The 16,500-nt window shown below is 42.8% G+C and overlaps 2 protein-coding genes across 5 annotated transcripts in view; one reads left to right on the top strand and one right to left on the bottom strand.

The window, feature by feature from the left end:
- Positions 1-293: 293 nt before the first annotated feature.
- On the bottom strand, positions 294-6,113 carry LOC106575193 (ras-related protein M-Ras). The gene is made up of 6 exons (XM_014151527.2): positions 5,971-6,113; positions 4,208-4,419; positions 3,757-3,910; positions 3,508-3,607; positions 2,187-2,266; positions 294-1,973 (listed from the first exon to the last, which is right to left on the bottom strand). The coding sequence occupies exons 2-6, from the start codon at positions 4,398-4,400 to the stop codon at positions 1,874-1,876; spliced, it is 627 nt and encodes a 208-aa protein (XP_014007002.1). The 5' UTR covers positions 4,401-4,419; positions 5,971-6,113; the 3' UTR covers positions 294-1,873.
- An 812-nt stretch (positions 6,114-6,925) lies between these two features.
- The window catches only part of LOC106575192 (tyrosine-protein phosphatase non-receptor type 4), a 36,268-nt gene continuing 26,693 nt past the window's right edge, over positions 6,926-16,500 (top strand). For 2 of the 4 annotated variants that reach the window (XM_045698817.1, XM_045698819.1), the window contains exons 1-2: positions 6,926-7,357; positions 11,595-11,749. In XM_045698817.1, the coding sequence (XP_045554773.1) occupies positions 7,273-7,357; positions 11,595-11,749 (240 nt within the window). In that variant the 5' untranslated portion in view covers positions 6,926-7,272. The remainder of the gene's footprint in view (positions 7,358-11,594; positions 11,750-16,500) is intronic. The other 2 variants (XM_045698815.1, XM_045698816.1) reach the window with 1 other exon arrangement.

Raw genomic sequence — 16,500 nt, forward strand, 5'->3', positions numbered from 1 at the left:
TAAACATTTCGAAAAACGTCATTCCATTTTGACATTATGGGGTCTTGTGTAGGCCAAAGAAACAAAATCTAAATGTAATACATTTTAAAATCGGACTGTAACACAACAAAATGTGGAAAAAGTCAAGGGTTGTGAATATTTTCGGAATGCAACCCAATATCCCCCGGAACAAAGGGCCAAATGTACAACCATGCTGAATGTTGTTCCATTCTTGCAATGACATTTATATCCACTGGAGGGCACCATCAACACACTAATATTCACTGAGATTGACAGAGACAGACAGTCTTCTGTGTCATTATAATTATGGTTTTATCCAGACAAACCAGTTTACCCAAGATGTGTACACATATAATAGAACACAAAATGTATTAACACACATTCATACTTTGCTTACACATCTTTTGTTCCTTCAATTTCTTAGTTAAGCTCTGTGCTTTGTGCCTCTCTGGAGTAGCCTTGTACTAATGATAACACAGTAATAAATTACTTATATAAAATAAATACTGAAATAGTAGCAAGGAAAACTAATATTCACATGTGAACATTAGATTTCATCGTCTAGGCCACAACATATCCGGGGCACTCACGCACACACAAACACACACACACACACACCGCGTTTTGAGAGGTACACAACTACATCCAGCGAGCACTGATAAGTCAAAATGGTCATGGTTCATAAGTGTACATTCAAATAAGACATTTGGTGTGTTCAATAAGCTACAATACAGTTATATAACAGTCTTGTTCAGAGATTATAAAGACGTTCTCCATGTATAAATTATGGGGCTACACATTGGCTGCCTCCCAGGCTTTGACACAATGTCTGGAGTCCCTTTGCCAGATGCTATCCATTTGGAATCTCTCTTTCTCTCTCTGTGTCTCTTTCCTCACTTTCCCTTCTTCTCTCTGTGTCTGACAGGCCCACTGATTCCAACACAAACAGACACATCCTCTCCCCTCCTCTCACTCCCCTCTCTACTATACTCCCCCTTGCTGGGGAAAGCTCTCCGTTTCCTCCCTCCTTCCAGTGCTTTACTCAGTGGCCTCCATCCTAATGATAGGGACTATCACAATAAAAAAATAAAAATGGACCAAGTTTTAAAGGCCTACCTCTTAGTAAAACAATGTTTGTGTGACCGTGCTACAGTATGTCCTAATTATTTACAGATTATCTTTGTGAGCCCATATGTCCAGTTTCTCTGTCAAAGAGCTTCATTGGTAGATAAAGGCAGTATTGATGCCACTTTATCGCCATGTAGTTGAGTAAGTTAGTGCACATTCCCAGAAGAGCTGTAAATTATTCCACTGGTCGAGTCAGTCACATCCCATGTCTGGGCAACTCATGTGCTGTTGGACCTGACCCTACAACCTAACTCCTGTGCTGTTGGACCTGACCCTACAACCTAACTCCTGTGCTGTTGGACCTGACCCTACAACCCAACTCCTGTGCTGTTGTACCTGACCCTACAACCTAACTCCTGTGCTGTTGGACCTGACCCTACAACCCAACTCCTGTGCTGTTGGACCTGACCCTACAACCCAACTCATGTGCTGTTGGACCTGACCCTACAACCTAACTCATGTGCTGTTGGACCTGACCCTACAACCTAACTCCTGTGCTGTTGGACCTGACCCTACAACCTAACTCCTGTGCTGTTGGACCTGACCCTACAACCCAACTCCTGTGCTGTTGGACCTGACCCTACAACCTAACTCCTGTGCTGTTGGACCTGACCCTACAACCTAACTCCTGTGCCAGGGTAAATGGTACAAACTGCCTCATGGAACTCTGTGTAGAGAGTAAACACTCCTAAATGTAATCATCTTCCCCTTGTCCTGTAGCGAGCAGCTGTACAAGTAAAAGCCATCATAGGACAACACAGTGCAGTCTGTGGGAGACAGTGGACCTGTCGGCCCGCCACTTGGTTTTCCTCTTCTTCTTCAGGCTCCTCTCTGGAATCTGTTGCCTGGGTGTGAGAGAGAGAGAGAGAGAGAGAGAGAGAGAGAGAGAGAGAGAGAGAGAGAGAGAGAGAGAGAGAGAGAGAGAGAGAGAGAGAGAGAGAGAGAGAGAGAGAGAGAGAGAGAGAGAAAGAGAGAAAGAGAGAAAGAGAGAGGCTCTCATAGGTTTTGTATCAAACAGACAAACCTTCTCTAAATAATCTGTGGTGGTGGTAACATACCTGATTACTCTAACTAACTCGTGGAACGCCTTGTCAACATTCATGGCTGGGTCCTTAGCACTTGTTTCAATGTAAGCTATCTGTAAATTAAAAAGCTCAGAATTGAGTATGGAGATCAAACAATGTCTGTAGATTACATACAGTGGCAATAAAATGTATGTGAACACTTTGAAATTACCTGTATTTCTGCATAAATTGGTCATACAATTTGATCTGATCTTCATCTAAGTCACAACAATAGGCAAACACAGTGTGCTTAAACTAATAACACACAAATTATTGTATTTTTCTTGTCTATATTGAATACATCATTTAAACATTCACAGTGTAGGTTGGAAAAAGTATGTGAACCCCTAGGCTAATGACTTCTCCAAAAGCTAATTGGAGTCAGGAGTCAGCTAACCTGGAGTCCAATCAATGAGACGAGATTGGAGATGTTGGTTAGAGCTGCCTAGCCCTATAAAAAACAGTCACAAAATGTGCATTTGCTATTCACAAGAAGCATTGCCTGATGTGAACCATGCCTCGAACAAAAGAGATCTCAGAAGACCTAAGATTAAGAATTTTTGACTTGCATAAAGCTGGAAAGGGTTACAAAAGTATCTCTAAAAGCCTTGATGTTCATCAGTCCATCAGTAAGACAAATTGTCTATAAAAGCTATGCACTGTTGCTACTCTCCCTAGGAGTGGCCGTAAGGAAAAGATGACTGCAAGAGCACAGCGAAGAATGCCCAATGAGGTTAAGAAGAATCCAAGAGTGTCAACTAAAGACTTACAGAAATCTCTGGAACATGTTAACATGACAACGACCCAAAACACAGAAGTGAATCAACAACAGAATGGCTTCAACAGAAGAAAATACGCCTTCTGGAGTGGCCCAGTCAGAGTCCTGACCTCAACCCGATTGAGATGCTGTCTCATGACCTCGAGAGCGGTTCACACCAGACATCCCAAGAATATTGCTGAACTGAAACAGTTTTGTAAAGAGGAATGGTTCAAAATTCTTCGTGACCGTTGTGCAGGTCCGATCCCCAACTACAGAAAACGTTTGGTTGAGGTTATTAAATCAGTTATTAAATCCAAGGGTTCACATACTTTTCCCACCCTGCACTGTGAATGTTTACACGGTGTGTTCAATAAAGACATTAAAAAATGGTTTGTGTGTTATTGGTTTAAAACAGACTGTGTTTGTCTATTGATGTGACTTAGATGAAGATCCGATCAAGTTTTAGGACCAATTTATGCAGAAATCCAGGTAATTCTAAAGGGTTCACATACTTTTTCTTGCCAATGTATATGTAAAGTTCACACATTCACTCACACTGTGTTTACTAGCCATCTCCTTCCCCTGATCACTGGGTATTTTACGTAAGTGCAGCAGATCCACTTTGTTGGCCACAAGAACCATAGGAAAGGATTCCCTAAAAAAATAAGGAAAATAATAATGAATAAATGAACGAATGGATGGATGGACGGAGTAATAAATGCGTGAACGCATGGATAACTGAATGAATGAATGACTGTTGTCCTGGCTACGGCCACCAGTGGGAAGTTAAGTCGTAAATCCCACCGGTCCTTCACCCTGAGGATGAGTTGATGGAAGCGGTCCACATGTTCAAAGCTGGCCTTGTCTGTGACAGAGAACACGATGAGGAACCCGTCTCCAGTCCTCATGTACTGTTCCCTCATAGCACTGAACTCCTCTTGGCCTGCTGTATCCAGAACTGCAGAGACAGACACATGCACGATCAGACAGGTCACACATATAACATCTACACTGAGAACAGTACTATGAATGATCCTGGTTATTCATAAATATGTGTAACTGTGTGCTGATCCCTCACATCTAACAATGGCAGCACAATAATGTTATCCTTTTTTCTCCTTATAACAGAACATTCAATCTTGTTCTTCAGTACATTACAAAGGTTATTTCTGGGAAAACGACATAGTACTTTTGGCCAGATTAACAGGTTGGGCTTTTTATTTGTAATGTATGTGCTATCTATAAATCCATTTACCATCCAATATGACCCACTGGGCATCAATCTCAGTGTGTTTGAGGTAGGAGTCCTCGATGGTGGGGTCGTAATCAGGGACAAAGATCTTCTGAAAGAACTGAATGGTGAGAGCACTCTTCCCCACTCCCCCATCCCCCACCACGACCAGCTTATACGTGGGGAGATTGTCGCTGGGAACAGCGCTCGTTGCCATAGTGACAGCTATGCTATACCTGGAACACAGAGAGAAGACGGAAGATGGTGTATGTCTGACTGATGCCATTTAGAATGGGCTTTTTGCCCCTCTCTTACTCTGGGCAAAAATACTTGACAAAAATCACAAATGAAATGGCACAGGTAATAGCGAGGTAATAGATCAATACAAATCTTAAATTAATATTATAAAAGCAGAGATCCTTCTTTTTCACTGCAATGCATAGAAAACACGATCATCACAATGTTTATCTTCCATCCCTTACATAGTTGCTTCCTCACTGGGCCAAAACAGTATCATTCTTATGCTGGAAAACCCACACTTTTTTCACTGAAAACATCAAACACTCAAACAAGGCTGAGGTCTGTACTGTAGCTGTCTATTCCTTGTCTGCTGGATCTTCACTGACGTACTTAAGTCAGGGAATTACCCACCCACACACACGCCATGAGTAAGCAAACCCAGCCTGCAGCTCCATACAATGGCACTGGTCTAACAGGATGGGGTCACACAGAGAGTTCTTCCTTCCTGCAGTCAACAATGGCAGGAAGTGGAAGGTTTACTTTCTCAGTGGATACTGTAGCCTGCATCCCTGGCCAGAGCAGGAACGGAACCCAAATGCCTGTGGAAATTACAGGCCCTCCAGAACAATATTGCAGCCAGAGAATGGGACAAGGGCCGACCAACCAATAACAATTCTCAGTCGAACCTGGGGCCTGGGGAGACCTTATTCTGGGGGGTACTTCTTTGGGTTCCAAGAGGTATCACATTCTCTAGGGCAGGGAAACGTTTTTTTTACATAAAAGGCTGTAAAAACACCAGGAAATCAGCTCCAAGTGATTTTAATGTAATAAGTCTGTTCCCAAGTATTCCCACGCATAATAGAGAGTTACACGTGATCTCATACAAATGTTAGCGAGTTATTAAATGACTGTTTTAGGCAAACATTATATCTATTTGGGGTTCTTGTGGACAATTTGTTGTCTACAAATGATTTGTAATTATGTTCCAGCCCCCGACCACCAGCTCAAGTACAAATCGTCCCGCGGCTGAATCTAGTTGATGATCCTTGCTGTAGAGTATTATGAAAAAATATATATTTTTCAAAGTATGCAAGATAGGCCTTTAAGTTATTTTTCAGTTATATGTCATCAAAGGCTGTTCTAATCGCATATTATGTAGTACTACCTGCCCAGCACAACCTGTTGATCGAGGACTATGTAGCCTGGGTGATTCCTTATTTCTCAGACACACTTCGCGCACACATACACCTCATTGGTGATCAGTCAGCTCTGTGATTCACAAATCCCATATCCCCACTGAACAGTTTTGTTTTTATAGTGCCAAATTCGATCCCATAACAAAGTTGAACAATTATTTGCTTAGGCATAACCAGATAAAGTGGGATTCGGTATTGTAAAATGCCTCGCCATACCATATTATTCCAAGGTATAATTGGACTTTCACACACATTTCAGTAGGATACAGCTAGCCGTGACTTTACATCTGAAAACACCAGACATCCCAAAGCATCACAATCTGTCGTAGCCGATTAAATAAAATAGCTTACCCCAATATATTTACTCTAAAGTCGCTTACATGAAGTCACATTTCCTTCCTTCTCATGTTGTAAAGTTGACTTCATTCAGATCTGTACATTTATATCTAATCCATTTCATATCACAGCTGCGGGAAAGTCCAGCATCTGCCACAAAAATGTAAGTTACTTTGCGTTGCAACAGCTGATACGATAGGTTTACTTCACGCGGGAGATGGGGGGTCAACATTTCTTATTTTAGCGCAAATAAGCCATTATTTTAATGATTATAGGTCCCATTTAGAGTTTGTCGGGCTTAATATAAATGCTTAAATGATTTACTTTCAATGTGTTATGTTTTTAACCTGCCATTTTTGGAGGTAAAGTATAACAATATTTGAACAGCATCCCCCTGTTGTAGAAATGGAGCATTCCATAGTGACTCAAATCCAGATGTGACCGTATAAAAAATTATTAAATGTTCAACCAATGTATAGCCTATTGCTTATTTACAAAGTATCTATAAACTATCTACAAAAACGAATAAAGAACTATTTATTAACAACTTACAAACTCCCATGAATAATTTTAAGTAGGCCATACCTTAATGTTTCTTACGTGTTACCTAAAAGTGGGCAGTTCGAAATGGGAGTGTACAATGATGTGGATCACTATCAGTGTTTCTGCGTTTCATTTTGAAACTATATACAATATACCAGTTATTACCATTCATCTCAAATAGAAGTGGCATGGACATAGAATTGTGGCCACAAGATGGGAGTATAGGATATTTATTTGTAAAGGTAGCTAAATGTTTACTAAACTTTTAATATATCACACAAAAACTACGTTCATGGAGAAAAAAAATATTTGAAGTTACCTACAATCTAATAATAATAATAATAGTATTAATATGTCTCCCATTTCTCAGGCTGCGCGCGTGCGTGTTGTGAAACCTGCGCCTCAAATGCCACGCCTACTAGTTTGACAGACATCAACCCCGTTCAAAAAAAAATGTGTTGTGGAGTTTACGCCATGTTTCGTTGATGCCCCGTGGTTTATGCTTCAGCGATTATAAATGATAAACGTCTTCAAAACGGGGTTGTCTTTGAATTGAGCTACAGTTTGGGGACCGCGGAAAGGAAGCTCTGGTTTTTCTGGGTGATCATACCTACCTGCTGGTGCTTGCCTTGCCCGCATTACAATGGTTGCGTCCTGTATTGACGTTTGCCTGGGTCCATCGTCGCTGTGGTGCTGAAAAGAAACGAACCCGTGCGGCCGTAGCTAGTGCATGCTGCTGCGAACGATGAGGAGGTTTCTGTGGACCTGCAGCGGATGAATTGCACCACCTCGCCCACTTATTGCTGTGTTCTTGATTTTATCCCTCAAAACCTGGACTCTACCGGCGCAGTTTATGAAGGTAACGTTAAGCAGCCTGCATAATAATAACGTCATGCCATGGTTAGCTTGCTAGCGTGCATAGCACAGCTGATGTAGCAAGTTAGCTAACTAGCTGTTCATCTATCCAGAGACAGTATAGCTACACCTCTACGTTAGCTGATGCTAGTCTTAGTGACAGTGACAACTATTTGATAGGCTGGTGGCTGGCTGGCTTTCTAGCTAGCTAACATCAATGTGTTGTTATTTTTCTGCCCCTGTCATATGTCAGTTGACAGCCTTATAGGCTACAGTTAACTAGAATAGAACCGAACAGAATAGAGTGTGCACTTCTAACCTATGTCTGGTTCTGGGAGAGAGTGTAGGCCAGGGGAGAAGGTAGAGGCTAAATATATGTCTGTGTCAATAGATGGATTAACCTCTTTCTTGAATCAGTACACAGAGAGACCCCACTGATTCTGATTTACAGGTAGGCTACACACTGGTTTAGCTGGTTGACATAATGAACTCCACTCAGAATTACATACAAGTCTTGTTTGTCTGTAATAATGCAGTTATGACACATATTTATGTTCTATTCATGCTGCTGGATGCAAGACCCCGTGCTCGGTCCTACCACAAGAAATATAGACGCTCTAGTTTATTTCACCGACTGACTTCGTAGAAACACTAGGCTTCTAATCGACATGCTGCCACAAAGAAAGGCTGAGCGAATAGAGCTTCACCGAAATGGCACCGTCCTGGAATCTATAGAATCCCCAGTGATGTCATCATAATATTCCCTTCTCTGCCTCCTTGCTGACCATAGTGGAATATAGAGGAGCAGCCATTTGCTATCACACAATCTCAACTGTCTCTCTCTCTCTCTCTCTCTGATAAAGAGCTGCAGGGCTATAGTGGAGAATGACGAGAAAGAGTGGAAAGAAGAGGAGGATTGTATCCTACCCACACGGCTCCGTCTCTCCATCTCTCTCCGTCTGTCCAAAGCGGCCTCACGTTTTTAGAGACTGGGTCAGTTATTGTCAAGTGCAAGGCTTTTTTTTTGACAGTGCAGTGAATGAGAGTGATGGAGTACATGGGATTTGATTGGGGAGAAGGGGGAGTGTGCTGAAACAGATGAAACCGAGCAACGGGGTGTGTGCTGCAGACAACGGAGAAGTGTGTGGTAAATGACATAAAACACATATGTGCTCATGAAGCTCTAAAACAGGATGATTCACTAGGGGGTCTACACTGTAGTGTCCCCACCTCCACCGTTCGGGGTGGTGAGTTACTAGCTACGCTGCTGCTGGGGCTAAATATCTGAATGAATGAGATCGGTAGCAACAAACGCCTCTGGAGCTTTAAGAATGGGAGAGGAGGAAGGAAGGAATCAGGGAGAATGAGAATGGCCTCAAAGGGGGTCCTATCAATGGCAATGCTCTCTAACCGCTAGCTCACAACATAATTGTGTTTCTTAGGCTATTCATCATTATGCTCAATTCTGTGTGGACATATGTTGCAAAGGAATGCAGCTGATTTAATTTGCGACCCCAGAAGCCTTTTCAGGGAGAATCTCTTCTGTCGTGAACAATGTTGTTTAGATTTGTGCCCAGGGTTAAATGGCTTGTTAGCTACTGTTGGCTTTAGCCTCACAATGCTAAGAAGGATTACTAGACCACGCACGGAAAGAACTGAGAATAGTGGAAAGAGAGAGAAAAAAAGAGCGCATACGCTCTCTAGTGTCACGCATGAGTGTGTGATCTGTGATGCATGTGTTGCGCTCCCCAGTTGATCTGCTGATGGTAGCCCTCCAAATGGCCTCCTATCCCCTACATAGTGCACTACTTTTGACCAGAGCCCTGTGGTGAATAGATGCCATTTGGGACTCAGCTGTGGTGACTGAGGTCTGCAGAGTGGAAGATCTGAGAGGAAGGGGAACTCCCTTTGTGTGTGGAACATAACCTACCTGGGTTGTGTTCAGTAGGCCCCACTGTAGCAAAACGTGTTGAAACGAAAAAAATGAGTGTTTGTTATTGGACAAGTCCAAGCAGTCCTTCCTTGTTTTATTTTTTTTTCAAAATCTGTTTCATGCCTAATGAACATGACCCTAGTTGTTTGTACTGTATTCTCTTGGGGGAGAGATGTGTCTGAGCTGTACACACAGCATGCTAATCCAGTGCTGGAGTGGGTGGGTGTGTTTGAGGAGCCAAGGTTTAATAAAACGATTATGTCCCTTAGCTGTCATAACAGTTTATTGTGCACAGATGCTTTGAAGAATGACTGTAGCCTAAGTACATAAGATATTTCTGTTTTATAACCCATAGTTATACTGTGTCAGATAGGTAATGCTGTCCCGTTATACTTGGTGTGAAAATACTAAGACAATGGTAGGTCCAATATATCACCAGGTGGATCTGTAAAGCAATGTGTAACCTAATTTATTAAGGAGTGAGGTTACTAACTTCGGTCTATGGCCTAGGGGATTGGGATTCAAGGTAGGCTAGCTCCTCTGCATTTGGCACGGTGTCCGTCTGGTCTCTCCACCCAGCTCCAGTAATCCAGAGCTCTGGCTCTATTACTGAAAGGTCACTCAGCCCCATAGACTCAGCCTATGATTTGAACTCTGTTATGGTGGGTGGTGGTGTTGGCAGGCGAGCCAGGTTGGAAGCGGGTTACACTGACACTGACACACAGTCTATCTGTTCCCATCCCTCAAGTTCATGTTTATTGGATGGACCCACCCCACACTCAAGGCTAGCTGCCATGGCCATTCACTGCCAACTTTGTGTGGTTGTCCTGGATGCTATGGGGACAGAAAGTGCAGTAAACAAACACAGTGACAGACAGTAAAGGTCAAAGTAGGTATTTATGGATCAGTATGTTTATTAGGATTCTACTGTGACTGTTCCATGTGTTGACATCTGCACACTGTAGGTGATGTTTTTGGACTGCAACTTCGTTCAAAGGAGGGCCGACGTTGTAAACAACCTTAGTCTTAACCTGAGAGTCGTTGGGACATTTGGCTTTTTTCTATTGGTAGGCGTAAACAAAAACGGTCATGTCCTGAATAGACTTGAGTAGATAATAAGGTATGATTCAGGCCAGGACAGCTCCACTCCCTAGATATTGTTTAGCTAGTAGGTTTTGAAGTGTCTGATCCCCCTGATTTAACCTCTAACTGTGAGACGTTGAGACCCGTGAAAGGGTATTGACCCATGTGGGAGTTCTGGAGACGGGTCCAGTGTGACAACACCGTACAGCGACTCAGCGTGTCTTTGTGTGTTGCACTGTGACATTCACAGGAACACCATTGTCACTGACTCGGGACCTTTCTGTGTGCAGTCAATGGATGATGTCATGCAGGAAAAAGGTCAAAGGTGATATAGCCTATCCTAGTTGTTTTAAAACAATTTCTATGTTTCTGCTGTCACTTTTCTCCCTAAAATTAGATATGATTGTGAAATAGGATTTTAATAAGTATTTATCACCCTTCCCCCTGTTATTACAACTTTATAACTCAGAATTAGGCCTAACAGCGTCCATCAAAGAGAGAGAGTGTGTGGTGTGTGGTGTGTGGTGTGTGTGTGTGTCTGTGGGGACTCTGGTGGGGACGTGAAGACTGCTAACCCTCCTGGGGAAGTCCTCTTTAGTGTGTGTAGCTCTCTTCCTCCCAGCAGCAGTGAACTGGGTCATGCCTCACTGAATCCTTTCATTGTACTGCAGCCTGACTGTAAGAGCATGGACCATAAAGGATCAAGGGTCTTGCATCTGACGGGGATCTCTTTCTAGATAATACTAGAATGAAGGATGACATCATCAGCATCGGTCACAGATTTAAGGAGGAGTGCGTTGTCTTTATTCTTTTTACTTGACTCAAATATGCTGTTGCCGACGGTTTAAATAAAAAATGAAAATGAACAACATTTTGAAAAATGGTATACTGGTGTTGAAGAGGAGGCTAACCGTTCTCCATTGCAGAATTTTAATTTTTATTTAACCTTTATTTAACTAGGCAAGTCAGTTAAGAACAAATTCCTACCCCGGCCAAACCCTCCCCTTAACCGGACGACGCAAGGCCAATTTTGCGCCGCCCTGTGGGACTCCCGATCACGGCCGGTTGTGATATAGCCCGGGATCGAACCAGGGTCTGTAGTGACGCCTCTAGCACTGAGATGCTGTGCCTTAGACCGCTGCGCCACTCTGGAACAATGTAATGTATTTAAATGCAGTATAATATAAGGTCCCTAACCCTGTTGTTTTGTTTCTCTGTGTTGCAGACCCAGTGTGGACAGTAATGACCTCACGCTCCCGGTTGCCATCTGGCAGTAACGACAATGTCCGAGCATCAGAGCTGGCACAAGACAGGCAGCACACAGAGGTGGTCTGTAATGTTCTTCTGCTGGATAACACAGTTCAAGCCTTCAAAGTTAATGTAAGTACTGTACTATACTACTCCCGGCATCTACACTGACTGTACAGCCATACATTTCACCATAGGGAATGACTGGGTTAGGGCCTTCAACCTCTTCTCGAAACCAGTTGTCTATCAATAGGCTACGCAGTAACCAGGTAGTCCTATAAAGATAAATTAGACTTTGTTTAAAGGGTTTTCAACCTCATATTCATTACCTCCAGAACCATAGCAGTGTCTGCATATGTGAAAACGGCCTGATTCTATGATCTGTGGTTAAAAAGATAAGGAAGGTCCTAAAAAAAATGGTTCTCTTTGACATCACAGGGTAGGATTAAAACGAAGAAAAAAATTGTGGTTTTCGAAACCTGCAGTGAATTTCTAGCCAGAGGGAGGGTATTTTCTTGCTCCCCACAAATCTTAGTGTTTAAAAATGTCATCGGGTAGAACTTTTTAACTTCAATATTTTTCTTCAAAATGTTTTTCACATACAGTGCATTCGGAAAGTATTCAGACTAGTGATGCACCGATATGACATTTTTGACCGATACCGATATTCCTTGCCCAAAAAGCAATACAGATATTTAACATTTTAGCGGCCTTTTAAGCATTCTAGTACAGTTAAATAGTTAACACACACACATGGACGCAGCGGTCTAAGGCACTGCATCTCAGTGCTAGATGCGTTACTACAGACCCTGGTTCGAATCCAGGCTGTATCATATCCGGCCGTGATTGGGAGTCCCATAGGGCGGTGCGCAATTGGCCCAGCGTCGTCTGGGTTTGGCAGGGGGTAGGCCGTCATTGTAAATACGAATTTGTTCTTAACTGACTTGCCTAATTAAATAAAGGTTACACACACCACACTGACCAAAAAGTTATTTTATTGGCATTTACGTATGTCCCCATTACCAGTAAAACATAGTCAAGACATATTTCTTTCACTTGCTTGCTGTGCTGTTTTGTTGTTCATTTGTTAAGTCGTTTCATTCTCAACCAGGATTTCTATGGAACACCGTTTGGGTCTTTGCTATGGAACGCCGTTTGGATCTTTGCGTGTCAAATAAGCTTGTTGACCAATCAGGACCTGAATATGACTCCACGTCACCTAATAATTTAACGCGTTCATACACATTTTACATAGTTATTACACATTGATTACACTATCACTCGTATTTCATATGTCACAACGATTCATCGATACGTCTGCTATGATGCTGGTAAAGTGGTCTCGCGCACCTGCAGTGCTGGTCATAAAAAAAAGCTAGCTAGCTCATGGATGCAAACAATGTTCTTCCCCCAAAACATAGCAAACCGACATAATCTGTTTCAGTAGCTATAGTTATCTAGCTGTCATCAGCTAAAATAACCCTAATTTATGAGACAGTTCTTGTTTGATTAATGGTGAGCGGACCCATCTATGTGAAGCCAACCACAATAAGGATTAGCCACAATAGTGGACTTTGCTGTTAGCCTTCAAAATAAAAGTATGACATAATTATACTATTTGTATTCGTTTGCATCACTATCAATGACGTACTTTTACTTTGAAGGCAAACCGCAAATTCCACTATTGTGTAACTACGGTAACTAGGTATGTACGTCAGCTTTGACATCGGTTTTGCACTTCCGCGTTAAACTAGACATCTAGATATGTTCACGATATATCGTGCATCCCTAATTCAGACCCCTTGAATTTTTCCACATTTTGTTAAGTTACAGCCTTATTCTAAAATAGATTCAATAGTTTTTTTTCATCATCAATCTATACACAATACCCAATAATGACAAAGTAAACCGTTTTTTTTGTATTTTTTGCATATTAAAACAAAAATAATAATAATAATGAAATATCATATTTACATAAGTATTCAGACCCTTTACTCATTACTTTGTTGAAGCACCTTTGGCAGCGATTACAGCCTCAATTCTTCTTCGGTATGACGCTACAAGCTTGGCACACCTGTATTTGGGGAGTTTCTCCCATTCTTCTCTGCAGACAAGCTCTGTCAGGTTGGATGGGGAGCGTTGCTACACAGCTATTTTCAGGTCTCTCCAGAGATGTTCGATCGGGTTAAAGTCAGGGTTATGACCAGTACTGTAGGTGCGCGAGACAACTTTACCAGCATCATAGCATACGTATCGATGAATCGTTGTGGCATATGAAATACGAGTGATAGTGTTATGACTTGTTCCAAAGTCACTCCATCATTGTCTTGGCTCTGTACTTAGGGTTATTGTCCTGTAGGAAGGTGAACCTTCGCCTGAGTCTGAGATTCTGAGCACTCTGGAGCAGGTTTTCATCAAGGATCTCTCTGTAACTTGGTGGTTCCAAAATTCTTCCATTTAAGAATAACTGAGGCCACTCTGTTCTTTTGGACCTTCAATGCTGCAGACATTTTTGGTACCATTTCCCAGATCTGTGCCTCGACACAATCCTGTCTCGGAGCTCTACAGACAATTCCTTCGACCTCATGGCTTGGTTTTTGCTCTGACATTCACTGTCAACTGTGGGACCTTATATAAACAGGTGTGTGCCTTTCCAAATCATGTCCAATCAATTGGATTTACCAAATGTTGACTCCAATCAAGTTGTAGAAACATCTGAAGGATGATCAATGGAAACAGGATGCACATGAGCTCAATTTCGAGTCTCATAGCAAAGGGTCTGAATCCTTATGTAAATAAGGTATTTATGTTCTTTTTTTTTTAAATAAATGTGCAAATATTTCTATAAACCTGTTTTCACTTTGTCATTATGGGGTATTGTGTGTAGATTGATGAGGAAAAACATTTAATTTAATCCATTTTAGAATAAGGCTGTAACGTAACAAAATGTGGAAACGTCAAGGGGTCTGAATACTTTCCAAATTCACAATAGTATATAGACACTGGTATTGTGCTGGAGATAATGAAAATGTATCTGAAAAGTGGTGGAATTGCACATTAAAGTACAGATGCATTGTAGTAGTAGGGACCAAAGGAGCCTGGGTAATTTTAGATATCTGTCAATATCGGGTGTATGAGAGGCGAAGTCAGGTGCAGGAGAGAAGCGAAATGTAACCAAGCGCACTTTATTATAGTTCCAAAATACGAGAGCACTACATAAATAAAAATGCGCTCAAAACCACGGAACATAACCAAAGTGAAGCGCGTAAATCAAACACCACGAAAAACATGAAACAATTACACACAAAACATGATGGGAAACAGAGGGTTAAATACAAGTAGATTGATTGGGGAAATGATAACCAGGTGTGTATGGAAACAAGACAAGACAAATGGGATAATAGAAAAATGGAGCGCGATGGCTAGAAAGCCGGTGACGTCGATCGCCGAACGCCGCCCGAACAAAGAGAGGAGCCGACTTCGGCGGAAGTCGTGACAATATCTGTCATTAATAGCAGCACAGCAGAGACATAGCAGAATGTCTGGCATTCTGGTTTTAAAGGAGACTCCTGGGGTCGCTATCTAATGGAGTAAACACTTACACCAAGACTGAACTGCAAACATCACAATGGCTTTTCCGAGCCAAGCGTGGGGGATATCTGGCCCGTGTGGTGCGCTGTGGGGAACGGGGGCAGAGAGTCACGATGTTAGTGCATTCCCCCTAATTATAACCGACACCCACAGCACCTCAGTCAAACCCACGACCATCTCTGTTGCCCCGATACTCTTTGTTCTGTTCTGGGTCAAATCTACTCAGCTGCTGCCCACTAATCCCCTGGTCATGAATTAAGATGAGTCCATTTCAGGGACTACGGAGCTGCCGTTATGGAGTCCTTTGTCTTTACTAGTGCCATGCGGGGCTAAACCAGGTCAACGCTTCACTGCCAGTCAGGATTAGGTGAATACAGGCCCTCATGTTTGTGTGCATATGTGTTTCATATGGTTGGTTGGCGGTGATGTCGGTTCTATCCTCTGGGAACCATCCAGTGTGCACAGACACCCATCATGTATACACAGGGGAAGTCAGTACTGAATGACAACTGACAGCTCCTTCATCATGCCCCCTGGCATTCTACCGCCATGCGGGAACCACCTCCAATACCGGCACTGCACAGGGAATATACAGAAGGCTTCTAACAGGCATCTGTTTAACTTCTGGAGCTGGAGAACTTCAGTGTTTCAGTAAAGCCCCTCGTTAGCTGGTAGTTTGGTTCCCCAACGTGGCTGCTGTGCTTTAGCCTAGTGGCTGGAGAGAGTATGACCTGATCGCTGCTGACCGCTATGGTTAGAGCTCATCTCCAGGTTGAGGCACAGCACTCTGATCTCACCCGTTAGCGCCACGTAGACTTGTGTGTGTGGTGTTTAGGGATGTAGCGGTTACCGTATTACCACCCCAACGGCAGTCATGAGTCACGTTGACCGTAGTAAAATTCCATGTGACTCGTAATCTCCTCTTATGCACTCTGGACATGTTGTGGTAGTACCCAACTCACTAACGGTAGGGGTGCTAATGGCCTGGTACTCAGGGCTCTGTTGTCCCTTCATCAGGTCCTAATGGCCTGGTACTCAGGGCTCTGTTGTCCCTCCATCAGGTCCTAATGGCCTGGTACTCAGGGCTCTATTGTCCCTCCATCAGGTCCTAATGGCCTGGTACTCAGGGCTCTGTTGTCCCTTCATCAGGTCCTAATGGCCTGGTACTCAGGGCTCTGTTGTCCCTCCATCAGGTCCTAATGGCCTGGTACTCAGGGCTCTATTGTCCCTCCATCAGGTCCTAATGGCCTGGTACTAAGGGCTCTATTGTCCCTCCATCAGGTTCTAATGGC

The sequence above is a fragment of the Salmo salar genome, chromosome ssa17 (assembly GCF_905237065.1).
Source record: "Salmo salar chromosome ssa17, Ssal_v3.1, whole genome shotgun sequence".
In the NCBI taxonomy this organism is placed as follows: Eukaryota; Metazoa; Chordata; class Actinopteri; order Salmoniformes; family Salmonidae; genus Salmo; species Salmo salar.